At 41.7% G+C, this 27,422-nt stretch overlaps 1 protein-coding gene across 1 annotated transcript in view; it reads left to right on the top strand.

Annotated features, from left to right (window-relative positions):
- Positions 1 to 12: 12 nt before the first annotated feature.
- LOC133459252 (alpha-1A adrenergic receptor-like) overlaps positions 13 to 27,422 on the top strand; it is a 28,819-nt gene continuing 1,409 nt past the window's right edge. The window contains exons 1-4 of the mRNA XM_061739126.1: positions 13 to 621; positions 12,629 to 12,880; positions 18,241 to 18,634; positions 24,804 to 24,925. Of these exons, the coding sequence (XP_061595110.1) occupies positions 316 to 621; positions 12,629 to 12,880; positions 18,241 to 18,634; positions 24,804 to 24,925 (1,074 nt within the window). The 5' untranslated portion in view covers positions 13 to 315. The remainder of the gene's footprint in view (positions 622 to 12,628; positions 12,881 to 18,240; positions 18,635 to 24,803; positions 24,926 to 27,422) is intronic.

The raw sequence follows: 27,422 nt of genomic DNA, 5'->3' as shown, positions 1-27,422 counted from the left end.
TCGGAAGTTTCTCCGCAACAAACACACTGAACCATAAAAGGACACGCAGGTCCGTGAGCCGACTCTCAATAAGCCGCAGAAGCCGAGGAGGAGCTCCGCGGGGCGGCAGGGGCCCGCCAGAGAGTCCGGAGAGCCCGAGCCGAGCCCACACCTGCTGCTGCCCGCGCAGCCGGGACTGGAACCTCATCCTCTTGTCTTTGCACGACTTTTCTGCAACTTTGACTGATTTAAAAGGAGGACTATGAGAAAGAGGAGCAGTTATTGGGGGCCAGGATCCAGTCTAAGTGATTAAAAAGTTAAAGTGACTTGTCCGTCATGAGTCTGTGGAGCAACGGCTCCCTGGCGGAGCTGCCGGACTCCAACTCCTCCAACCGCAGCGACGGCTCGCCGCCGCGCGGGCCCCGGGGCGTCGTGCCGCCGCTGGACCTGGCCCGGGCGATCCCGGTGGGCATGGTGCTGGCCTCTTTCATCACCTTCGCCATCGTGGGGAACATCCTTGTCATCCTGTCGGTGGTGTGTAACCGCCAGCTGCGGACCGCCACCAACTACTTTGTCATCAACCTGGCCATCGCTGACCTGCTGCTGAGCACCACGGTGCTGCCGGTGTCCGCCACGCTGGAGGTCAGTGGCCTCCACAACCCTCCACAACCCTCCACAACCCTCTGCAACCCTCCGCAACCCTTCTCAACCCTCTGCAACCCTCCATGACCCTCCACAACCCTCCATAACCCTCCACAACCCTCCATAACCCTCCATAACCCTCCACAACCCTCCACAACCCTCCTCAACCCTCCTCAACCCTCCATAACCCTCCATAACCCTCCATAACCCTCCTCAACCCTCCATAACCCTCCATAACCCTCCTCAACCCTCCATAACCCTCCATAACCCTCCACAACCCTCCGTAACCCTCCATAACCCTCCACAACCCTCCGTAACCCTCCGTAACCCTCCGCAACCCTCCATAACCCTCATCAACCCTCCTCAACCCTCCATAACCCTCCTCAACCCTCCGCAACCTTCCGCAACCCTCCATAACCCTCCATAACCCTCTCAACCCTCCATAACCCTCCTCAACCCTCCGCAACCCTCCTCAACCCTCCATAACCCTCTTCAACCCTCTATAACCCTCCATAACTCTCCACAACCCTCCATAACCCTCCTCAACCCTCCTCAACCCTCCTCAACCCTCCATAACCCTCCATAACTCTCCACAACCCTCCTCAACCCTCCTCAACCCTCCATAACTCTCCACAACCCTCCACAACCCTCTGCAACCCTCCGCAACCCTCCATAACCCTCCATAACCCTCCTCAACCCTCCTCAACCCTCCACAACCCTCCACAACCCTCCGCAACCTTCCGCAACCCTCCATAACCCTCCACAACCCTCCACAACTCTCCATAACCCTCCATAACCCTCCTCAACCCTCCACAACCCTCCACAACCCTCCAAAACCCTCCACAACTCTCCATAACCCTCCATAACCCTCCTCAACCCTCCGCAACCTTCCTCAAACCGCCACAACCCTCCATAACCCTCCTCAACCCTCCATAACCCTCCGCAACCCTCCTCAAACCTCTGCAACCCTCCTAAACCCTCCTAAACCCTCCTAAACCCTCCACAACCCTCCACACATCCCTCACAGACTGGACCACGACCAGAAAGTTGTTCTGATTTCACGTTAGAAAGACGAAGTGGACATGAAGCTGTTCTCAGGGGCTGTTTCTCACTTTTAGGGGGCTTTAGATTCTCTGTTGGGGAGTAACTATTTAGTAAAACTTAACTTCAACCTCCCCCATCACACTCCAGATCCAGATAATTAATCTATTCAAATTAAAGAAGATACAGGCTCCATTTAGAGGTTTAAGGTTTAAATTGTTTTAGTTTTTCAGGTGGACACTTCTCTTCAAAGTGTCCTGCGCCAATGTACGATTTGAGTGGCTTGTATCAGTGGCTGCAATTTGATTGGCTGAAACTCTCATTTAAGCCAAAAAGTAAAAATAAAATTCTCCAACTTTAGATAAAAGCAACATTCCTCCGCAATGCAGGGCGCCTACAATTCAGTTCAGCAAGGCTTAACATGACCCCTTTTAAGTGAGCGGAGCGCACCTTTCATCGCATGTGTCTGAGCTACGGTTAACTTTTAAAGGAAACATCAAGCAATATGGCAGAAAAATTTGAATAAAAATCACCAAAGTCACAAGAGAGACAAAAGAAAACCGCTACACAAAATAAGCAGAACCATTATATTTTTTTAGGGGGTGAAATTTCACTTAAAAGGAAAAATCTAAAATTTGAGACATTTTTACATTTCAACTTTATAAACCTAAAAATTTACAAAAGACTCAGAAATTCTGACTTTATACCACACAGACAAATTCAGATGAGCAAACTCAGAAAATCCAACCGTATCTTTTTTATATTGTGACGGATCAATCTGACTAGTAATGTCCATATCTATAAGAGAAAAGTTGCAAGATTTGATTTTAAAACACAAATTAAAAGGAGAAATTTAAGAAATTGTAATTTTTTGAACACACATTCTAACTTGGATAATACATTTTCGAGAGAATACAGAAGTTTAATAATTCTATTAATTATAATAATTGTGACGAAAAGCCCAGAAAATCCACCAATATTTATAGATATATAAACGTTACATAGTAGGCCTATATGATTTGTAATATTTGTGAGTTGAAATTCCTTTTTTTTTGTTTTACAAATCGCAGAATTCCGAAAGAAAATGCAGGATTTACCTCAGATTCATGAGATCTAGTCTAATATTTGAGACGGAAAACTTGGAAATCCAATTATACACTCGCAATTTTTTTTTTATTTAAATGAAAAAGAATTACATTTTAAAAACTCAAAAAGCATGACTTCATATATTTGCGAATGTAAAAGAAAAGGTTATAAAAAAAACTTTTGTGGTTTATTAAACTCACAAATAATGCTCCCTATATTAAACTCCCTTTAATGTTGGATGTTTCATATTTGATACATGAATATCTGAGATGTCTGCACCACCCCTGTAACAATGAATACATCAATAAATATTTTTATGAAATAAATACGGAGATTAAAATTACCCTATGTATTACAACTTGCTAGGGAAATTTTGATTCTATAAAAGCCGATTTATGGGAGAATACAGAATTTGTGACTTTATAATAAAATCTGACTTTAGAATCCAAACATTTTCAGAGCTGATTTGACTTCAGTCGAGAGAAAATTTGCAAACGTGCTAGAGAAAATGAAAGAATTTGAACTTTACAAACTCAGAAATAGTTTGAAAAAAATCTATCCTATCTTAACTTAGAAAATGCACCTTTGAGTCATAATGTCAGTCACTCACATCGAGGGTCTTAAAATGTTCTTATTTGAGTAACTACAGACAAGAACTTCTCACATTATTTCTTCACAAATTTTAGAAATTGAAGACCGTCTAGTAGATTTGGAGCCCCTTTGTGGCCGCAGGGACGCTGCGTAGTGTGAATATTGACGGCAATGACTTTGATCAGTTATTGGCTGCATAATGACCAGAAGATTCTTGTGGTTCCACACTTAGAGAGTGAAAGTGGTTCTGAAGTTGTTTGCATGCTCCGTGAAGTGCCCTGACGAGACCCTTATAATTAAACTCGATTAAATCAGCAGGAGAAACCCTGCTGATGGACATGTGAAGGACTAGAGCAGCCTGAATAAAGAAAGTATCATAAAATAACAGTCCAAAAAAATGTATTTTTCCTCTGAATCCGCTTTCATTGTGGAAATCCTGAAATATTTGCTTTTCTAGTTTCTCATGAATCAAATGTTCTGCTCCTCTCATATGACATTTCATTATTTCATTATATGGGATTATTTCATTACCTGACTGTAAACTCAGTAACTCTGAAGTTTGGACCTTTGGTCACACAAAAATGCTTCATGTCTATTATCTAACACATAATAAAAAGGTCAGCATAATAATAGTACAAAATTACTGCAGGAATGTCGCAGTGACGAGAATAGAGATGTATGTGGCAGAGAGAGGTTTGGGATATTTATTGTCTAATAGGATCATACAGCCATGTTGTAACATTAGTTGTCCCTTTTGGAATTCTGTTGTTTTTAATGTAACAACATAATAAAAATCATCTGATTGTACGGCGCCTTAGCATTAGACAAATGCAATCTCAGATGATAACACGGTAGAAAAAGAAATCCTGTGGACAATACTAAGTATCTCCTCACTGCTTCTGTAAGATTTAAAAGTTTTAATCATCAGCTGTTGGTTAATTGGTCATCAGCAGGCTTCTAGGAAAGCAGGTGTTTTGGCATTTTGCTGGTCTGGAGCACCGGGCTCTGTATTTACACAATGCCAAGGAGGAGAGACATCAGCAATGGTCAAAGAGAAGCAGTTCAGTTCTGCACATCAAAAAGTTCATCATTCTTAACATTCGTAACCAGTTTCAAGTTAGCTTCAGATCTGCAGCAACCAAAGTCCTAAATGATCTGGCAAAGGCTTTTGACTGTGTGACCACTATACCCTGCTGGACAGGCTAAGAGACATAGGACTCTCCGAGAACCGTCTGGATTGGTTCAAGAGTTATTTCTCTGGCTGCATACAGTCAGTGAGGGCAAAAGCTTGCTTGATCTTTTCAGTATGAATACAGACCGTGAAAGCGGGGCCTCACGATCCTTATGACTTTTGGGGTTTTAAGCAGGAGGTGTCAGAAAAGTTACCACAGGAATAACCGGCTTGTGGCGGCCAAGCGTTCATAGCGACGTCACTTATGGCGCTTTTGCATTAGTACCGCCTTAGCCCGGCTCGGCTCCGCGCGGCTCGTCGCGGCTCTTCCCGTTTGTCCCCGTGTGTTTTTCCACAGCCAGCGGAGAAGTGGGCAGGTTGGGGTGAAGCTGCTGTGACGTACTCGATTGCGCAAACGCTTTGTTCATGTCGGCGCTGATGAGAAATCAGCTGGAGCCGCGAGCGGCTGAGAAAAAAACAGCCCGTCTACATCCCTTTTTTAATTCTCTCGTCAGTCCCCAGGTTTATGAACATCTGCACCTCAGAGTTGGATCACCAAACAGACGTTTTGCGCTTTATAATAAAATCGCTGCGAGCCGCGGGTCGCTCTCGCGCTGACTCCCGCTTCCAGATTCAAACGTTTGACGGCCCCGCCCCCCGACCAATCAGAGGCGTGGAGGGTGGTGACGTCAGAAATAGTCCCTGCTCAGCCCTGATTAGAACCTCACCAGAATGGTTACAGAAATAGTATCGGCTTGGAGCGGCTCTGCCCGTCTCAGCCCCTAGTGCAAAAGCGCAAAACGGGGCCGTGGCGGGTAGAACCGAGTTAAGGCGGTACTAATGCAAAAGCGCCATTATTGATCCTTCAATGTCAGCTCTTCCTATCATTGTGAAGCAGAATTCACCAAGCGTTGGATTGTTCCCCCACTAATAGGGAACGTGAGCTGGGTTTAGACCGTCGTGAAACAGGTTAGTTTTACCCTACTGATGATGTGTTGTTGCAATAGTAATGGTATTTATCTACTGGTGAGAAGAAAAGCATTTTGGGTCCTACACTATTCAGTATTTACACCAATAACATTACACTTGATATGCAACTATATGCTGATGACACCTTTATTCATACGTCAAGCTCCTCTCTGACTACTGGCCTGTACGGACGACAGACTAGTTTCAATTAACATTAAACGTGCTTTGTCCTGTTTCCACTTAGTTTTAAATACTAATAAAACCAGGGCTGAACGATTAATTGCAGTTGCAATAATTTCACTGTCATAAAATGTGATTTTGGTAGTCAAGATGTGAGAGTGACCGGAGCACTAAACTGCATCAAGTCTTCATGCGGTTCAATTTCACATCCATGATGGCTCTGGGGGGGGGGGGTCATATCATATTATTATATTATATTATATTATATATTATAATCATATTAAATTTACATCTAATATGATTGACAGTCGGCTCAAGCAATGGCTGGTCGTTATCACTTCCTCATCTGTAATCTTTATGCTACTAAGCTTTGCAAAGCAACCAGCAGTATGTACGAACCCATCATCTGCTGAACTGCCGCCAAGAACATGTTAAACGGTATACTCTAGTGTAAACCTCTACCAGGAGCTCTGGAGATATTTCAGCGGGAATGTCTTGAAAGAGCTAGTAGCAACAGCTAACTTTGATTGACATACGGAGGGCCTGTTCCCATCAGCTTTCCGAGCATCATGGCTGCACCCCGCATGAAGAAAAATGAGCTTCAAAACCGGGCTTCACAGGGCTCCAGACTGCGACCAAATGCTCGCATTTTGCGACCAAAACTTGAGTATGTGCGACTAAATTTCATGTCCACTCGCACACGTGCGACCAGTAAATTTGCCAGAAAAAAAAAAAAAAAAAAAATTTTTTTTTTTTACACGTTAAACGTGGAAGGGGTGCTTCAATGAACCCGCATATTTGCAGGCCAATGAGTTTGAAAGGGAATGAGTTGGGGGATCTATTTATTTATTTCGTTTAATTTCACCAGCTCAAAGCAGGTATTACGCCCGGACCACATTTAATGCGACACAACGCTCTGCCGCCGCGGCGCGCACATAAAGTTAGAAGAAAGAGACGGCGGGTATGTTTGGTTTTAGTAACATCATGCTCAGGCAATGAGTCTGCAATGGCCCAGACGGGAGACACATGTAGCTCAGTGCTTAACTTTTATTTTTAATCCACTCTATATTCTTCTGGTTGTTCTCCGATATGGTCCCCTAAAGCCTGAATTATGGTTCCGCCTTAAATCGACGCAGAGCCGACGCCGTCGCCTATGGCGGCGGCTCTGCGTTGTTGTAACGCGGAACCATAAATCAGCCTTCACCCGGTACATCAGAATCAGAAATCAGAATCAGAAAGGGGGTTTATTGCCAAGTTTGTTGACACACACAAGGAATTTGTTGTGGTGATTGGTGCAATACAGTAAAGGTAAAAAATAAAAATAAAAATATAAAAGCAAACAAGTATATGGAGATAAAATAAGAGATAGAATAAAGTAAAATGTATAAACAGAAATAAACAGAAATGTACAATATGAGGATTAAAAAGTGCCGGATATGAAACATACATAGGTTTCTCTAAACATCTGTCCCCACTACAGTTTTAACTAAAAGAAAATGTGCTCCAATACAGCAGGTCTCATAATTTTATTTTGAACACTGCCAAAACTCTAACTTAAAACGTAACTAGAACTTAAAATTTGCTTGACACAAATGAAAGTTAAATTTTAACACGTGGGAAAACCACCTAACCTTTTAAGTGATGTGTGTTATCAGGTGTAATGGCATTTTTAGGTTAGAAATAAGAACATTTCTTGGTAAGATCCTTAGTTATTTGAGTGAAGGCAGTGAATTTGGTCAACTGGTGTAAGTTCAGGGTTTTAGTAAAGACACAAGTAGGGAAATGTTATTGGCCAGTACCCCCAATATTTGTACATTTGTTAAGTACTGTGTTTAACAGTTAAATTCATGGCTGAAAGGTTACTAAGCACTTTGTTACCAAGCACTTTTTTATCATGTGAATGTATGTTTTTTTTATATATAATGACAGCAATGGTGCTGTGAGTTTACTTTATGTTGCGGCATCTTTAAAAGTGCACAATAAAATGTAACATTGCATTTGAAACAGCACATTGTGGTAATTCATTAATCTATTATGAAATACGTATTACTAATACACTGAAATGTAGTAGAAATGTAAAAATTTGGTTAGCGTGTCGATAAACGATGTGCGCTCCTAAAATTTCTGATTGTGCCCCTAAAAATTTTCAGTTAGGGGCTACTGTGCTCCTAGTGAAAAAAGTTAGTCTGGAGCCCTGCTTCAGAAACCAGTGGGTCATGGGACTGAATGCTTTATCCATTATCTTTTTACTGTCTCAAGGGAACAGTCTGAAGCTTTATCAGCAGACATTTTAGTCTCGAAGAGGAACAGCACATCCGTGGTGTGGGATTATTTTAGATTAACAAAAAAAAAGGAGATGATGTGCAGCTTCAGGTGTTTGCAGAGCAAGGCGTGCTAACACTGCTACAACTTGTTCCAGAGCACGAGTACGACAAAAAAGAGCAGAAGACAGCGATCGCTGCCTGGAAAGCTCAAAAGTATCGCCCCATGCAAGTGGGATTCAAAACAGCACTAAAAATGACTTGGTAAATGACCAAATTCTTAGCCTAAGATTTGGTGCCAAAGCCTGCGCAGGGACCATTGATAGATGGCACGAGGGGGGTGACATTTGGGGGGGGCTGTCCAAGGCTGAGCCCGGGCAAATAAGCCGGCATCATTACACAAATAAGATAATATATATTTATTACACAAATCTGAAGCAACAAATGTTTCTCAGGATTTTCAGTTTTGAATCATTAAAAGGATATTTTCAATAATTAAGTCAATTAAACTCCTTTATGGTTCTTTTCCTGCGGTGGGATATCAGATGCTTTGCCTTTCAGAGCTCTGATTAGAACTCCCTTGTTAGAAAGCCTTTTGGCGAGTTTAAACCCGGCCTAATCTCAGGATTATGTTCAGATACAGAATTCGCCCCCTGCACCGGGGGCTCCAGGTTCAAGCGGTTGTCCTGATGTGAAATGGAGCCGGAGAGATCTCTGCTTGCAGGTTAGCACGATGATGAAGTTATTTTCTGAATCACCACAAGGTTAAAGGATCATTGCAGTGCCTTTTAGAGCAACGAGGCCGTAGACCAGGTCTAAGTCAAAACCACAATACTGTGATGAAACGGATTACATTACCTCCAATTGGAAATACTCTTGTTTTGCATTTCTGAAAATGTAAAATAATTCAATTCAGTCCCAGTATCAATAAATATTTTGTTCAAACATATTTTTTTATTAAAAGTAATGAATTCATTATTTCAAATCAATATATCCTTCAATCCTTATGTCTTTGGGGTAGTAGAGCTGTTGGTCGGTGGGGTTTACGTGATTGAAACTTAGAAGAAAAACAAAAATAGATGAGTTATATTATATTTTGTATTTACCAAATAAATCATAAATCTTTACTGTCATTGTGGTTCCACTTAATGAAATTTAGATTGGTAACTCACAGCTTTAAATAATCAAAACACAGGATGTCACACTATGTACAAGAAGAATGTGAGATGTATAAAAATAAAAAAGAAATGTAAAATATCAGCAGTGGTACAGGAGGCACCATTAAATGGGTGATAAAGTGCAGTCCGGGGGGTTTGGGGGGCAGTTTTTCAGTCTGGTGGTCTTGACTTTTATTTTTCTGTACTGTTTTCCAGACAGAAGTGGTAGAAACAGTCCATTTCCCGGGTGGGTAGGGTCTGCAGCAATGCATTGAGTCTTCCTCTGGGGTTAAATTAAAAGAAAAGAGACAAGACTGCAAACAAAGAAGCCCAGTCTATGGGAAAGGACATATGTATATAATATTCTGTTGTCTTATTAAAGTCATCCTTTTGGTTTTATTGAAAAAGAAACATTGCATGTTAACTCACAGTTGCAATATTGGGGCTGGGGTTGTAATTAGAATTATTTTCACAAATTGTTCAGCCCTAAATAAGTGTGTAGGTTTCAGCTTTTCTGCCACAGGTTGAGCGTACCATCAACGTTTCATCCTTGGATGGCTGTGACATTGATTTTGTCACAAGCTGCTGGTATCTTGGAATCTGGCTCGACTCGTTTGAAATTCACATGAATATGTTGTTCAATAGGGTCAAATCCTGCATCGGTTTTTTCTCTCCTCTTTTACACACCCTGCAAAACACCGCCTCTGCACACGGCTGCTGCCTTCGCTGCAGTCTCACAGACAAACTCACTGGTTACTGTTCATTTACCAAACTCGGGAAGACGCCGTCAGATTTACGGTCACGTCTGAATATCTGCAACTTCAAGTTCAACCTACGTTCTCGCAGTCATATCGGTCTCTTCTCACCCAAAGCCTGCACCTCATTTGGTCGTTCCTCTTCAGTTTCCTCCTGCATATGATTACATATCTATATATCATCAGGTCAGCAAGCTGATGGGATGTTCGGGAACACGCCCATCAGATGTCAGTCAAAGTTACTGTAGCTTTACTCCCAGCTCCTGCTAGTAACGCTAGTAACGCATTATAAAATCATCTGGGGACTTCTGGTCATTTGTAATAATTGCAGAGGACATCTGTTATTTTAATCCAGTGTGAGTGCTCCATGTATGCGATTTGTAAAGTGAAAATTCCTCCACAAACGACCTTGCCTATTTCAACAAAGACAGAGGTCATGAGATCATTTTAATCTGGTGCGAATGTACGTGTCCGTTATTTGGGGGCATAGTTTAATATTTACAAAATTTTCTCTTGCCGCCTTTTCTGCGTCTTCCCTAGCGTGATCGAGGCAGATGTGGTACATGTGTGATATTACATGACAGCTTTAGCCTATATCCTCCACATGTAGCGTGATGATCTGATATTTTGGCGGATAAACATAAAGAAATTAATCATCATTGACTACGTTTACATGCAGTCAATAACCCTTTTCTAACCGGAATATTAGCAATAACCCGGTTGCACACGGCCATGTAAATAGGGGTGGGTATTGGGAAGGACCTCACGATACGATACGCATCACGATACTTGAGCCACGATACGATACACATTGCGATATCCCAATTATGCGATGTCCCGATTATTATATTCTACATAGTTCACCGAAAAATTTAAAAATGCATTACACATCTTAAAATCCAAGTTGTATATGCACGTTCATCAGATTATAGTGACAATTCATGGGACAAACTGAGTCAAAACAATGTTTTATTATAACTATACAAGCTAAAGTTACAACATATTTGTATATGTTTTTCATATTATTTACATCATATGAAATTAACTTTAAATTTAGTATGAGGTTGCTTTAATTATCTGGCAAATGATAATAAACACAAGAAAGATGGGTACTAAAACCAAGGACAGGCACAGTGATCAGTCAGTATAGATATAAATCCATAAATAAATAAACCTCTGTCCATTATTTTTCATTTTTTAAGGACAGGCAATTGAGTTATATAAAAAATAAATTATAAAATGAAATAAAACGTGAAATAAAACCTGAGCTCAGTGCAGGGCCCTCCCAGGGTTGGTAGAGAGTGGCAATGCCCAGGACTGTCACTTAGGTAGGAGCACCGGGTGATATAATGGGAAAAAAATCGGGGATAAAAAATATTTAAAAAAACAAAAAATAAAAATCGATATTCAAATTTTGAATATCGATATTGAATCAGCTGGAAAAGTATCGCGATATATTGCCATATCGATATTTTTGCCCACCCCTACATGTAAACACCAATAACCCCTTTGAATAACCGGAATTTGCTCATATTCCAGTTTTTAAAAACCCGAATATGACCCCTGGGTGGACACATCCACAGTAAGAAAGTTTTACCTTTCAACAAACTTTTCTGACCTTTGGGCTTTGACTCTGCTCACATTTACAGTTAACTCTACTGTTACCATGGCAACTTCAGCACCAGTTTCATATTTTGTCACTTGTGTCTGATGAGAAGCTTTAACTCAATATTCAAGTTAATGTTAAATAAAAGGTAATTGTTTACACGAGGCATCAACATCTGTAACTTATAGTAAAACACGGACTTTGCTAATCCAGCACAAAAAGGTTCAACTAAACACGGATGTCGGTATGTAATGCTGGAATTAGGGCTGGCGATATGGACCAAAAGTCATATCTCGATATTTTCTAGCTGAATGGCGATACTCGATATATATCATTATTTTTTCTGTGCCATAATTGGGGTTTCCCCCAAAGCATTAAAGCATAGCATCTCTGTTAGCTTCATTTTTTTCTGAGGCAAACCCTTAAAAAAACAGTCAGTTTTAATACAAAGCCTCGTGCCAAATGTCACACAGGTTCCTTTATTAAAGGAGCATGAGGCTCCTTTTAAGAAATGAGACTCATTAGCGCCACCCTTCGCCACGACGGCCGGTCTGCACAATATCAAAATGTATAAAACAAATGAAATAAAAATAAACTGCCTGCATATATAGAATAAAAATGCTTCTTGAATAAAATAAAACAAATATCCCTTTCCTGCATAACAATTAAATTAAAATACACTGTGCAATTAATACAATGTAGACAGCAACAGGCAGAATTTTCCACTGAGGTTGACAGTTGTGCAAATAACAAAACATTTGTGCAAATCTCAAATAAAACATTCAAGTCAATTTGTCAGAAAATAAGCTATATTAAAATCTTTTTTTTTATTTTTAATAATCAATATAAACGATATTGTCTCGTACCATATCGCGTTTGAAAATATATCGATATATATTAAAATCTCGATATATCGCCCAGCCCTAGCTGGAATTACTGCAGGTACAGAGGTGTTATATGTCTACGAGTCAGTCAGGATGCTGCAGCAAGGATCCTGGAAGAGGAAACACTTCAGTCCAGCACTCAGATCCACTTACTGGCTTCCAGTTAGAAACAAACGTCAATGTTCTTCCCACAGTCACAATCAGAGACATGATTATGTGGTCCACACCTGGATGGTGTGTTAGATCTACAGGGACTGGTCAGCTGCTGGTTCCTGGGTCAGGCTCTGCTGCCTCTCCTCTCTGCAGGTTTTGGGTTACTGGGTGTTTGGTCGGATCTTCTGCGACATCTGGGCGGCGGTGGATGTCCTCTGCTGCACGGCATCCATTATGTCTCTATGCGTCATCTCCATCGACCGCTACATCGGCGTTCGCTACCCACTGCAGTACCCGTTGATCGTCACCAAGAGGAGGGCGCTGCTCGGCATGCTGGGCATCTGGATCCTCTCCTTCGTCATCTCCATAGGCCCGCTGCTAGGGTGGAAGGACCCACCCTCAGAGGTACGTATGGAAGATTACCCAGTATGCACTGCTGTGCTATAACAGATGTGTGTGTTTTAAATGCTGTCAGGGTGTTGCCATGAGTCCAGTGGGGGCTGCACTGCTGTTAATGCGCACCTGTGATGTTACTGGACTTGGAAAAGACCAGAGGTGGAAAAAGTACTGAAAAATTGTAATTGAGTAAAAGTATCTTTACTTTGCTTAAATCCTACTCAAAGTAAAAGTAAAAGTACTCATCTAAAAATTTACTCGAGTAAAAGTACAAGAGTACTTCATTTAAAATGTAATTTGAGTAAAAGTTACTTTCAGTTATTTAATGCAAAAAAAAGGATGAGTCACGAATCAAATCCGAAGTTGTTTTAATCAACTTCGAGGCATATTAAAGTTAAACATCCACACTTGTAAAAGCTCAGCTGAGCTCACTAACATGATCCTTTTACTTCCGCAGAACAGGACAAAAAGGACAGTCACAACCTGTACTGTAAAGTGCAAACTATTTTCAGTCATATTGTCCAACCGACAACATTAAAACCAGAATCAAAGTATTCAAACACAAAATAAAGCGCCCAATGCCCGCAGGATCCTGCTATTCACAATAAAGCAAAATAAAAAAATGCCCACAAGATTTTCACCATAAATTTTGTACTCAGTAACGTGAGGGGGTTCAAATGTAGCAAAGTAAAATACTTGGGTCAAAATGTACTCGAGTAAAAGTAAAAATTACATATTTCAAAAACTACTTCGAAAATTACAAATTACTCATAAAAAGTACTCAATTACAGTAACGTGAGTAAATGTAATTTGTTACTTTCCACCCCTGGAAAAGACCAACGATATTTGGTAACTGAGGTCCATTTCCAGAGTCCAGATGTCCTCTCTAGAGGGCTGCCTGGAGTCCAGGGAGACTTGGGGAGCGTTCCCACTCCTGTTCCATCCCAGGACTAATTAGGTCTTTATTTTTTCAGTTTCATGCAGAAGTCGATGTTGTGGAGCTTAACTGCTCAACTTAATGCAAATCGTGCGGTGCGAGGCCGGTATCCAATCAAAGCTGACATCGTCCTCCATGTCATTGCGTTCACGAAGGTCCAGGCCCGCCGCTCTTGTGGTTGTGCCGAAGCGTTAATACTCGTAAAACCCTGAGAAGGAAAAGTTAATTGTGGCTGTAGCAGGTTCCCTCTGCTCTACAACCCCTCACGGCGTGGTGTTGTCCCTCCTAAATCTACTGAAGTTACCTGGAGTCTGCTGTTCACCTGAAGCATATGCTGACGTAAACCATGATCTCTGAAGACATCCAATCGAGAGTAGTTGATCTGCAGAAGGTTGGAAAGGGATTCAGACTCATCTAAGAGTGTTTATATAGTATATATATATATATTATATATAATAGGCGGCCCTCTTGGATTTTCAGCTGGGCAACGTACTTTTATTAGAAGGTATGTCCTGGACATCATTTGTACCAAATTTGGTGCTTGTACCATGAAGTGAACGATTCGGCTCAAAAATGGACTTAAGCAGCCCCACTATTAAGCATCCATCAGTCCACAAACCGTCTAGAAACGGAGACAGTTTGGTATTGTGGCTACTTTTCTAGCCAAGATGATTCCAAAGACAGAGCAGAGTCCTCGGTAGGGTAAAGAAGAAGCCACAGGAAACAGATAAAGGCTTGAAAACATCATTGGACCCAGCTTGAGCCTTGAGTCAAACATATGGAAGTCAGTGAATGGGTAAGAGATCCATGGAAGAAAGCACGCGTTCACTTACTTGTTCCTCCAGAACTGTGAATATTTAATGGTTGTCTTCAGCAACATGTGATTATTTGTGTGTTAACAGATTAAACTGACGGTAGTTGCGTAGCTCAATGGGATAAATCGGTTGTTCTCCAGCTGGACGTGCGGTCACTCATTTCCCAGCCGTTGAAGTGTGCGCTGTTAAGTATATGAATGATGCCGTGGGGCACAGAGGTGTCATATCCTGACATCCAATTCAGTGAAATTTGACTCATTCCTGAAGGAAATTCTACAAAAGTTAATGGTATAAGAAGTAGGGGAACCTGTCGTCTCACCATTTCTCCAGCTCAGGCTCCAGCTTTCTTTATTTCATGCCATGTTTTAGCAGTATTCATTGGCAGTTTTGGTTATATTTTGTCATAATTCATTGGATATTTTGGTTATGCTGCAACATGCCCGGGACATTATGGCTGTTGGTTTGTCAGTATTTGTTTTTAACACAACAGTAAGTTTCAACAGAGATTTGGCTCTGCCCCGCCCCTACCACTAGCCACGTTGTTCTTCAGCAGTTTTCATTACAACTTCAGTGTAAATATTAGCAGGACTCTCAACATGACTGAATAGAAACATACTCCACCAGCAAAAACGTCTCCTTATCCTTTGGCTGTATAAAGGATAACTGATTGTTACACCGGTTTTTATCACCTCTAGTGGCATTATAAAGCTTGATGAACTCATCAGTATTATCAGTAGCTTTTTGATCAGCACAGATTACAATTACAAATTACAAATCTACCAATAATTTGATCAAACCTTAAATGAACCTCCATGTTTATTTTCCATCTCTTTAAGATCTAAACAGAGAATATAGTGAAAATGTTTGGGGCACATGGCCGGATCTTTTTTCTTCCTTATAACCATTATTTGAGGAAAAAAAAACATAATTTTAGATAGTTTGAACAAAAGATTAAACCACACGGTTTCCAGGGGACTGTCCAGTACTGATGTTTGACATGAATCACGATTCTGTTATTTTTCGGGAAACCAGATTCCTGGATTTTCTGTATGGAACTTAAAGATACTTGAATTTATGGTGAAAACAGAAGAGGCCCTAAAACAGAACCCTGAGGAACCCCCAAAGATCAGGAAACCAGCGCAACGGTCACTATGAGCAGAATGTATTCTTGATCAAAGCTTTGTTATGTGACTGTTAGCGAGGACAGATTGTAGAATGAACTGTTTTGAAAAGTTTATCTGATTAGCCAGAGTTCCCTGTTATCCAACAAAGACGTCAGCGTTCTAGGAAACATGCAGTTCTGTTTGTTTCTCCTCCCCAGAATGAGGAGGCCGCTCAGGTTCATACAGACCACGTTAATTATTTGATCTCATTTGGAGCTTAAGGACTAATTCTGGAAACCAACGTCTCCAGAACAAAGAGGCTGTTCATCCCTAACAAACCAAGTTAGATATTAGAGCATTCAGGACCGCTGGCCTGCACATCTGTCACTAGACCTTCACCTGTCCACGACTCACCTGAGCAGTCGCAGGAACAAGGTTAAAACTCAGAATAAAAGCAGGAAATCAGTACATTCATTTGTATTTACCAAAAACTCTTGCTCAAGTCTGAACATGAATCTGCAGTAAAAGAGACAGTTTGCAGACACCAATAAACATTCAGAAAAAACAAAATCAGTCATGAGCAAAAGTGTTTCTATAAAGAGTTTAAAAAACATCATTAAAAACAGACAAAAACAAAACCATGATGGTAGTTCGTCAAGGTCAGACGTAACTAAGCTCTTTATATTAGAGAGATGGATCACGTGACTTAATTTCACCATGTCATTATTGATTTCACAAAAACGATGCCAAAAAAAGTACCCCCTTTCTTCCTTCCATCGGGTTTCAGAGTTGCACCCAGGTGTGTATTAACACATTGCCAGGAGGAAAAGACATCAGCAATGGTCTAAGAGGAGCAACTGTTTCTGCACATAAATCTTGATATTGATAATTTCCAAACTATTGATCCTCTGAGTATGTTAAAGGTCCCATATTTGATATTCATACATTCATCAACATTCCTTTTACAAGATTCTCATTAAAAACTGAGTGTCTTAGATCATGCAGCCTGTTTCTGGTCATGCCTGTTTATCTTCCCCTTCCCACTGCTCCCCAGTCACTCTGCTTTTATTGCTGAACCAGTGTGGTGGCAAAAATTGTTGTTCAAAAATGAATGTCAGGACACCTCAGCTGTCTTTCTGAAGTTTTAATGAAAAAAGGAAAAACATTCAATGAATGGAGCCACACAGTCCAACCGGTCATACGAACAGTCAGTCCTGAGTGAGCTGAACATGTTTAGAGACAAGTTATCTTATAGTTGAGAAGCTGGGAACTAGAAAAGATATCGCCCATCACCCTGACAACTAGGGATGGGTATTGGGAAGGACCTCACGATACGATACGCATCACGATACTTGAGCCATGATACGATACAATATGCAATATCCCGATTAATCGATATATCCCGATATATCACGATATTCTACATAGTTCACCGAAAAATTTAAAAATGCATTACACATCTTAAAATCCAAGTTGCATATATGTACATCAGATGATAGTGATAATTCATTGGACAGACTGAGTCAAAACAATGTAATTCAAACTTTCCATTTTAATATGCAACATATTTGCATGAAAAAACACACTGAAACACAATAAAAAAGTGCAGTGTGTGCATTATTCTTAGATACAAAATACTCAAAATAAAATGCAGTGTCTCACCCACACTGAAATTGAAATCACAAAAATACAGTACAGCTAGGGGTGGGCAAAAATATTGATACGGCAATATATCGCGATACATACATTGAATATCGATATCGTATCGGGAGACTATGTATCGCGATATATTGCCGTATCAATATTTTTGCCCACCCCTACTGACAACCGTACTATGTCAAAGGCGCATGACCTCGGCAAGGAATCTTCACTTGAAAACAGGCAAAAGACATTGTTATACCAAAATTTCCCATTATACCAGACACCTTAGCTCAAGTCACATTGACAGAGATAATTGGAGAATGTTCCTTTCTTGACTGAATCTGGGATAAGGGGGATAAAGGGCTGGGTTGATCTGTGATTGGTGTTGAGGATAAATAAGTTTTAGACAAATCTGAACCTTTGAAGGTCAGGAAAAGGACCATATGGGACCACTAACTGTTTTAGTCCAAGACAGTACAATAGAAGATGACTGAACAGGTACGGTTTGTTTGGAGGGTTTTTTAGCAGAAAAGGTTCACAAAAACCTCAGACTTCTGGACAGATGAGACCAAAGTGGAGATGGAGAAACACAACAATTCAGCAGAGACACCTCATACCCACTGTCAAGCACGGTGGTGGAAGAGTCATGATTTGGGATTGTTTAGCAGCCATTGAGGGAACCATGAACTTCCAGCACACCAGATTCTTCTAGAGACAAATGTGAGGACATGCCATCTAAATTATCTGAAAGACAACAGTTGCCATTAATTTCAGCTATTTCATGAATTTTTGCGTGTTTTTGGTGGTTTGTGGCAGATGTGCTTGATGTTTCTCCATCATTGTCATATGTTGTTAACCGACTCTCTTCTGCAGGACGATACAGTGTGTCTGATCACTGAGGAGCCTTTCTATGCCCTCTTCTCCTCCCTGGGCTCCTTCTACATCCCTCTGGGTGTCATCTTGGCCATGTACTGCCGGGTCTACGTGGTGGCCAAGCGAACCACGAAGAACCTGGAGGCCGGCATGATGAAAGACCGAGCCGAGGACTCCAACGAGCTTACCCTGAGGATCCACTGCAGAAACCAGCAGATCCAGGAACTCTGCACATCCACCAAGTCTGGTGGGGGCGGACCCCCAACAGGGCGCAACGCGCTCACATTAAAGCTGCTCAAGTTCTCCCGCGAGAAGAAAGCCGCCAAGACGCTGGGCGTGGTGGTGGGCATGTTTGTCCTCTGCTGGCTGCCCTTCTTTCTGGTTCTCCCCATAAGTAGGTGCTGGGAACCCATTGAGGTCCACATTTAAAATCTAAACTCTCTAGAAATTATTAAAGAGGTTCTTGATAATGAATGTTTAGACAAAGGGCCTTCATCTGGTTTCGTAGTCTGGTTCAACCCAGGAAATAAAGAACATTGCAGTTAGGGATGGGAATTGATAAGATTTTTTCGATTCCGATTCCATTTTCGATTCTGCTTAACGATTCGATTCTTTATCGATTCTCTTATCGATTCTCATTTTGAAAAAAGGAGAAGAAACAATTTTAGTATCAACTTTGTTTTAATAAAACAAAGTTGATACTAAAATTGTTTCTTTGTTTCAATTTCTTTGTTTCTCCGATCTTTTTTGTTCAAAGATATAAAACTTTTATATCTTTGAACAAAAAAAATATAATGAGGTCTTAAGATGCCCCCAGCCTTGGGCTCCTCAATGGTGCCAGAGGGTCCCCACAAAATGATTTGTAATATACAGTAAAATATGTATTTAATATAAAATAATAATAATAAAATAAATATTCTTCTGTAGAAATTAACGAAAAACAACAAATTATTTTGTAGCAATTACACAAGAATGTCCAGTAACATGTTCAACACCACAAACTTAGTCCCTGCTTGGTGACATTCATCTATTCTGGCCTGATTCTCTTCCCTGCCTTGATGAAAGGAGAAGCTAGCGGTAGATGCTCTTTAACTTCTCCATAGATGAGCTGGTGAGCTGCAGCTGTGTCAGGAGCTCCGCTGTCCGCCGGAGCGCAGCTCTTCTAAAGCATGATTTATGGTCCACGTTAAATCGACGCAGAGCCTACGGCGTAAGGTACGCGGCGAAGCGCGCCGTACGGTGCGTGTTGCCGCGTACCCTACGCCGTAGGATCTGTGTTGATGTAACGCGGAACCATAAATCAGCCTTACCACACGCCGGCTGACTCCGCGCTCCCAGCGCATCAGCCGGCCGAGTCCTAACAGTTTCCCCCCTCTGTTGAAATGTCCACATTGCAAGAATTGTCGCCCTGTTGTCATCCTTTTTGGTAAAATATAACCAAACTTTCGAGCGTTTATGCCGCTTTGTCCCCGTGTTTTCCTGCTGGGCGCGAATGTGCACGTTGCGCTACGTTCTTGGTGACGTCATTCGCGCCCACTGGAATCGATAAGGGAATCGTTTGCGAAAAAGGCAAACGATTCCAAGGAATTGAAACACTGGGAACCGGTTCTCGATTCCCATCCCTAATTGCAGTTCTGTTACTGAGCAACAGGGTCTGGCTCCAGACCTGCAGTTCCTCTGTTGACCACTGGGGTCAGGATCCAACAGAGTTCATCTCCGTCGACCTCAGTTAAAATGTTCAACTTTACAGTCTGGTACAAACAACAGTTTTGGTCTCCATAGTTGGACTTCACGTCCATGACAACTGTATCACGGGGGATCTTTGGTACCATATCAGGTGTGGTCAGGTCTTTTGATGGATGGCTATGGTTAAATGTTATTAGCTACAGTAATTAGGAGCAGTCGTCATAGCTGCAGCTGCAGGACAAGACTAGTGCAGCGGGTTTGAAACATAGCTCGTCGTAGATATGCTGCTATACCCCTATATATACCGGTGTGTGTGTGTATATATATATATATATATATATATATATATATATATATATATATATATATATATATATATATATATATATATATATATATATATTCCCTTGGGGACACCAACATGATCCACTGAGTGGTGCCCCTAACCCCTCCTCCTCTCCTCTTCTTCTCTTTCCTTTCTTCAGATCAACCCTCAGTTATTAATTAGAAGTATCTCATCACCATCATTGTTCTCCATTGTTCTTGGAGTTGTTGTGCTGGTCTGCCCCCTCTTTTTCTCCTCTGTACATGTTCGAAGGAGCTTCAGAGCTTCATCCTGACCCGCAGTCCCCCCCTCTGACCACCTCAGTGTCTGCTGTCTACACCTGTTTATATAGTCCACCATCTAACCCATTATCAGTCATATGTACATAGAACTCTTAGTTCTCCAGTTAACGGATCATCAATACTAATATATCTCCTCTTTTGGACTTTTGTGCCGTGTCTGTTTCTCCTTTCTTTGTTATTCATTCTCTCTGCCTGTTCTCTCTCTCTTCCAGCTGGTCTTCATCAGGAGCATGTTCTGGGTAAAATTGAATTGAATTAATTAGCTTTTGCTACTTAGCACTGTATCTTTACCTCGGAGAATTTGGTTGATTTTATTTTCTGAGCGTTGGAGGTTACACTTCAGTTGACGCTAAAGCTAGCATAAACTTTGTACTTCGTTTTCGAATCATGAGATAACAGTTTCCCAAATCTCAGTCCTGCTTGTTGTGATGTTTAGCAACCGTTGCTTCATTAAGACTAATGCCGATATCTTTCCCCCATGGCAACGTGTTGACGTACATTTGAGTGTTCCAGATAGGGTTGCTACCTTTCAGAAATAGAAATAAGGGACGCCCTGATTTCAGCAGCGCAGGAGCCAAAAAAAAAAGCCCCAAAACTTCTAAACTGAATAAAAATGTGTTTATTTTATATGAAAAAACAAAATGCTTTGATTTAAAGTTTAAAGTGCTTTAATAGCATTGAACTGTCATGACTGTATAGACAGACAACCATATAGCAACTGAAATATCCTCCTATGCTACGTATGTCCACATCAGCCCAAATGTATAATATAGCCTACAGGTGGAGAATATGGTGTAAAAGTTAATTTATTTCAATAATTCAACTAGAATATGGTGTAAAAGTTAATTTATTTCAATAATTCAGCTAGAATATGGTGTAAAAGTTAATTTATTTCAATAATTCAACTAGAATATGGTGTAAAAGTTAACTTATTTCAATAATTCAACTAGAATATGGTGTAAAAGTTAACTTATTTCAATAATTCAACTAGAATATGGTGTAAAAGTTAATTTATTTCAATAATTCAACTGGAATATGGTGTAAAGGTTAATTTATTTCAATAATTCAACTAGAATATGGTGTAAAAGTTAATTTCTTTCAATAATTCAACTAGATTATGGTGTAAAAGTTAATGAAAATATGGTACAAATCGCGTCCCGTATTAGTTCAATACGGGACGCAACATTTTTTTCTCAAATAAAGGACAATTCCGTATTTTACGGGACGGGTGGCAACCCTAGTTCCAGACAAGCAAAACATCCGATGTTACGGACCATCGGTTCACCAACAGCTGATGATCAGCAGCAGTTGGCTGTAAGGTGTCCTCTTAAATCCTGTGGAAACATGAACGGGGTACTTAAGGTTCCCCTCAGCAGGAATATTTATTTCATAACATCTGAGGGTTCTGAGTGAGTTTTGACCCGAGAACAGATTACAGATCGCTGTGAAGTCAGACAGAGATGAAGACGGTGTCCTCTGACTCAGCATTTCCTGTTCGCTGAGTCGTGGTCTGCTGTGTGTCTTCAGAAGACCAGCAGGGAGGACAACTTGCAGCTGAGGTGAACCACAGCAGAAACTTCACTGACCCCGGAGATGCTGGAAAAAACAAAAAAACAGAGAATCTCCAGCAGGTTCTTCTGATTTCTGGAGCGTACCGGTGTTTAGTGGAGTCAGAGGTTCCTGTTGACCCTGACAGGAAGCGGGCACGTCGGCGTTATCCACTTCTGATCTGAAATCAGCTGTCCTTGCTTTCTGCCAGCTCAGAAACGTGGTCCTGGGAACGGCTGCAAGACGTGGCAGGAGCCCAAAACTTCTCTGAGCTCAAACCAAAATAACTGCTCCTCCGTTCAGATGAGAATCACCAAACTTGGAGATACGAGGTTTGCATCAGGACAGAGATGCATGCTGGTCAGGTGTCACGTGGTTTTCCCACAGAGGACGTCTGGTTTAAGAGCGAAACTCTTCATTTATCGTCTGACAGCGGCCTTACCAGTCCTTACAAGTCCGTGATCAGGGAGAAGGGATCCGATGATCTGGAGTCTGCCTGAGCTGAGGAAAACCAAAATCTCATCATCTGAGATCCAGAAAAGTTTTCAGAACGTTTTACCAGAACACAAAATAATATACGAAAAATTTAATAATGTCTGAAGCCTCTTTAAAAACCTCCTAAAAGCACCAGATTCTTCTTGAAAACCTCCAAAACACCTCTCAAACATCTGAAAACCTCAAAGAATCCTCTTAAAACCTTGGGAAACCTTTAAATCCGCTTCGGACCTCCTAAACCTCCCTCTCCTTAACCCTCTGGAGCTCTGATCAACCACGCAGTGACCATCGACGAGTTCCTCTGGACCGTCCCTGGGCTTGAGGCCAGCGGTCAGCTTCTGCCTGCTTTTCAGCCAAGCTTCATTCTCCTTTATGGCTGGTCGTGGAAGACCGAGCACAAGACAGGATATTCTCTTCTAAATAACAGATTGTTGTACTTTTGTCTTTATTCACGGCCCAGAAGTCAAGTCAGTTCAGCACCAAGTGGCTGCGGGGATGACAGCGAGTCGCCATCTGTGCTGGCTGCCAGGCTGAAGACCACGTCCCCTAATTATACATAGATTTGTTGCTTGATATACTTTTACCTGATGTGGTAAATAAAATTCAACTCTGTACGGATGTCATGGAGACGAAAACTGTTTCTGTACCGACTGTAAAAATGTATTATATATATATATTTCTGCTGTAAAGTTGAATATTTGAACTTGGAAGACGGTGTATCGAGACCCTAGTGGTCCTAGAGGACCTGCAGGTCTGGATCTAGACCCTAGTGGTTAGGGATGGGTGGTATGGACTAAAAAATGTATCACGATAATTTCTGGCATTTACCCCGATAACGATAAAAATGACGATAAAAGAAATTCCAATTCAACTCCACTTTTGTAACTATAAATCTATCTCGCTCTCAGATCCGCCATGTTTGTTACACAAAAACGTCATCAACGGGAATTTATCTTCCTTTCTTTCTTTCTTTCTTTCTTTCTTCCTTTCTTTCTTTCTTTCTTTCTTTCTTTCTTTCTTTCTTTCTTTCTTTCTTTCTTTCTTTCTTTCAGGCTCATTTCCTTCCTTCCTTCCTCCTTTCCTTGTTTTCTCCCTTCCTTCTCCCCTTTCCTGCCTTCTTTTTTTCCTTCCTTCTTTTTTTCCTTCCTTCTTCCCTTCCTCTTTTCTCCCTTCCTTCCTTCTTTCCTTGTTTTCTTCCTTCCTTCCCTCCTTCCTTCCTTCCTTCCTTCCCTCCTTCCTTCCCTCCTTCCTTCCTTCCCTCCTTCCTTCCTTTCTTCCTTCCTTCCCTCCTTCCTTCCTTCCTTCCCTCCTTCCTTCCTTCCTTCCCTCCTTCCTTCCTTCCCTCCTTCCTTCCTTCCCTCCTTCCTTCCTTCCCTCCTTCCTTCCTTTCTTCCTTCCTTCCTTCCCTCCTTCCTTCCCTCCTTCCCTCCTTCCTTCCTTCCCTCCTTCCTTCCTTTCTTCCTTCCTTCCTTCCTTCCTTCCCTCCTTCCTTCCCTCCTTCCTTCCTTCCTTCCTTCCTTCCTTCCTTCCTTCCTTCCTTCCTTCCTTCTTTTTTTCCTTCCTTCTTTTTTTCCTTCCTTCTTCCCTTCCTCTTTTCTCCCTTCCTTCCTTCTTTCCTTGTTTTCTTCCTTCCTTCCCTCCTTCCTTCCCTCCTTCCTTCCTTCCTTCCCTCCTTCCTTCCCTCCTTCCTTCCTTCCCCCCTTCCTTTCTTCCTTCCTTCCTTCCTTCCTTCCTTCCTTCCTTCCTTCCTTCCTTCCTTCCTTCCTTCCCTCCTTCCTTCCTTTCTTCCTTCCTTCCTTCCTTCCCTCCTTCCTTCCTTCCCTCCTTCCTTCCTTCCTTTCTTCCTTCCTTCCTTCCTTCCTTCCTTCCTTCCTTCCTTCCTTCCTTCCTTCACGTACATTGTGCGTGGATTTAACGCAGAACCATAAATCAGTCTTTACACAAAAACGTCATCAACGGGAATTTATCGTTTTTACCGTGAGATACAAATTCTTACCGTGGGGAATTTTTTTGACGGTTTATCGCCCATTCCTACTAGTGGTCCTAGAGGACCTGCAGGTCTGGATCTAAACCCTAGTGGTCCGTAGAGTATCTGCATTTTCTTCATTTCCTATTTTGAGCCAGACTTTGAACTGGACATAGTGCCTTGGTTTAAATGTTTAATGAGTGTTGACGTCATTCATCTTTTGTCTCTTTGTCGCCGTCAGGCTCTTTCGACAGCAACCTCCGTCCTTCTGATACTCTCTTCAAAATCATCTTCTGGTTGGGTTACTTCAACAGCTGCCTGAACCCGATCATCTACCCGTGTTACAGCCGTGAATTCAAACAGGTACTGGTCCCGGCTGGTAAAGCCGCCCTGCACAACCGAGGACACCTCAAATAACTTTACACAGAAGAAAAAAACAAGTTCAGTGGAATCTAATTACACTCAGAGCAATTAGATTTGAATTGTTGTCATCTATTTTATAATGTACTTTGCAGACTCTTTTATCTGAAACACAAGGGGGAACACAATCAAGTCAAAAACCAGATGGGGACTTCCAGTATTACAAAAATACCATCTGTAAAACAAAAAGGGTTATTTAAAACTGCACAGGAGAAACAGGGTTAGCTTCAGTTAGCTCTGTGACGCAGCAGATAAGACGAAGATGGAGGTGTGTCGTCAAGAGCCTCTGGAAGCGAGAGACATTCCTGCTCAGATAACAGTTGTCAGGTGGTTTTACCAGCATGGAAGGGCCTGTGAGAACCGTCGGGGGAACCACCAACCTGAAGAGTTTATTTACATGATTGAGCTGAGGAAGGTGGGAGCCGACCCAGATGTCGCTGTAGGACAGAAGAGGGGGTTTAAACTTGGTCAGGGTAATGAGCAGTGGGATTTAATTTAACAACACAAGCTGCAAGACCAGCCAGGAGGGCGTCGTAGTACACCAAGTGGAAGGTAAAAATGGCCGGTACCAGGATCTTGTGGCATAGATTTTTTAGTACGGTCTGATTTAGTGTTTTGTTGTACAATGTGAATCAGCACACAGTAGGGGTGTGCAAACAAGGGTACATCACGATTCGATTCGATTTCGATTATTGGAGCTTCGATTCTTCGATTATAACGATTGTCGATTCGATTATTGGTGCCACGATTCTTCGATTATTGTGATTTTTAATGCTTTTTTCCATACAAGATTGATTTTGTCTTCATCTGTGGTTACATTTGTAAATAAATAGCCAATCAATTAACTCAGTTCCTCTAACAACACTCATTAAGTAAATAACAAGGTTTTTTGAACATTTGACATGTCTTTTTCAAAGACACAAAATAATTTATTTTATGACTATGTAAACATTTGCTCTTTGACTTACTTAACTTTGACCAGGGAAAGCTGCACTTGCATGAGAGCGCCCTCTATTGGCGGAAAACACTGAAAACGGTCAAGCCCTGGATTTAATGAGTTCATTAATTCAAGTAAACAAGATATGTACTTCCATCAAATTTATTTAGTGTAAACATATCTGCCATATTTCAAGTGAACAATAAGAAATGTGCATTCTTGAAAATGAAATGATTCAGCAGCTTATTCAGTCTGGAATCTGGATAGAGGATAACTAAAAAAAAAAAAAATTAATCAATTCCAAATCATCACGTGACGCATGCGATGCATCGACACATCGATGAATTGCACCCACCTCTAGCTACAGTACCTGGGCAGCTATGACCGCCCGGTTAACATAGCTGATCATCAATCAAGGGCAGCAGAAACCGGTCTGTAGTTCTTTTAGTTCTTTAGTTTGCAGGCCAGAGCTTCAGGAGCTGTATGCTGACCTGCAGTCCCCCCTCTGCTCATCCCAGTGCTTGTTTCCACCTGTCTGTATGGATGTCTGGTAGATGACTGCTGACATACTGGCCTCCCACTAGGGGAGTTTTGTACCTGCCACTGTTTATGTTATGTTTATGTAATAATTGCTTGGGGGTCATGTTCTAGGTCTCTGGAAAGTGTCTATAAATAAAATTGAATTGAATTGAACTTACCTGAGCAGGACTGAGAGAAGGGCCTTTATAATCCAAGTCAGTCCAATTCAAACTCAGCTAGCTAATGAACCATCCACTCTTGCATTATGACTAAAGCCGGAATTATGGTTCTGCGTCAAACCAACGCAGAGCACACGCCGTCGTCGTGACGCCGTCGTGAACCCCTCGGACTTCTCTGTCACTCCATTTCGCCGCGGTGCAGTACCCCCCGTGACCATTAATTTGCGATCTTTTCCTGAATGGTTTATCCAACTTTTTCCGGTCACAGTCAATCAAAGAGATAAGGACAACTATTGTGCAAAAAAACAAAACCAAAAAAAATCACACATACATCAAGAAAAGAGCACTGAAAGTTCACGACTGTTTCAAACCGGAAACCGGAAATGCGTTGCTTCCGCGAACCAATCACAGCCCTCTCCGTCTGGTCTGCGTCGCCTCGACGCGTAGTTACAATTTTCGGAAGGTGCATGTCAGTGACGGCGTGTGGTCTGCGTCGACGCGTACCACACGCCGTAGGCACGGCGTCGTTTTGACGCAGAACCATAACTCAGCGTTAACTGGGAGCCAGTTTCACCTGAAAGGAGTTGGATAACCAAAAGCTGCTTTGGAAACCGGCTAGCTCTCTAGTCCCATCTGGCATTGTGAATAGGTACAACTGAGTATCATCTGCATAGAATTGAAAAATCATGCTGTCAAAAAGAATAGCTAATAAGCGCATCCGTAGAGTAAAAGGTAAGGGTCCAAGAACAGAACCAGGTGGAACACCATGATTACCTCCCTTATGAGGAAGACTCTCGTACACCAC

Source organism: Cololabis saira, chromosome 14 (assembly GCF_033807715.1).
Source record: "Cololabis saira isolate AMF1-May2022 chromosome 14, fColSai1.1, whole genome shotgun sequence".
Lineage (NCBI taxonomy): Eukaryota > Metazoa > Chordata > Actinopteri > Beloniformes > Belonidae > Cololabis > Cololabis saira.
This window is presented reverse-complemented; position numbering and strand designations above follow the sequence as displayed.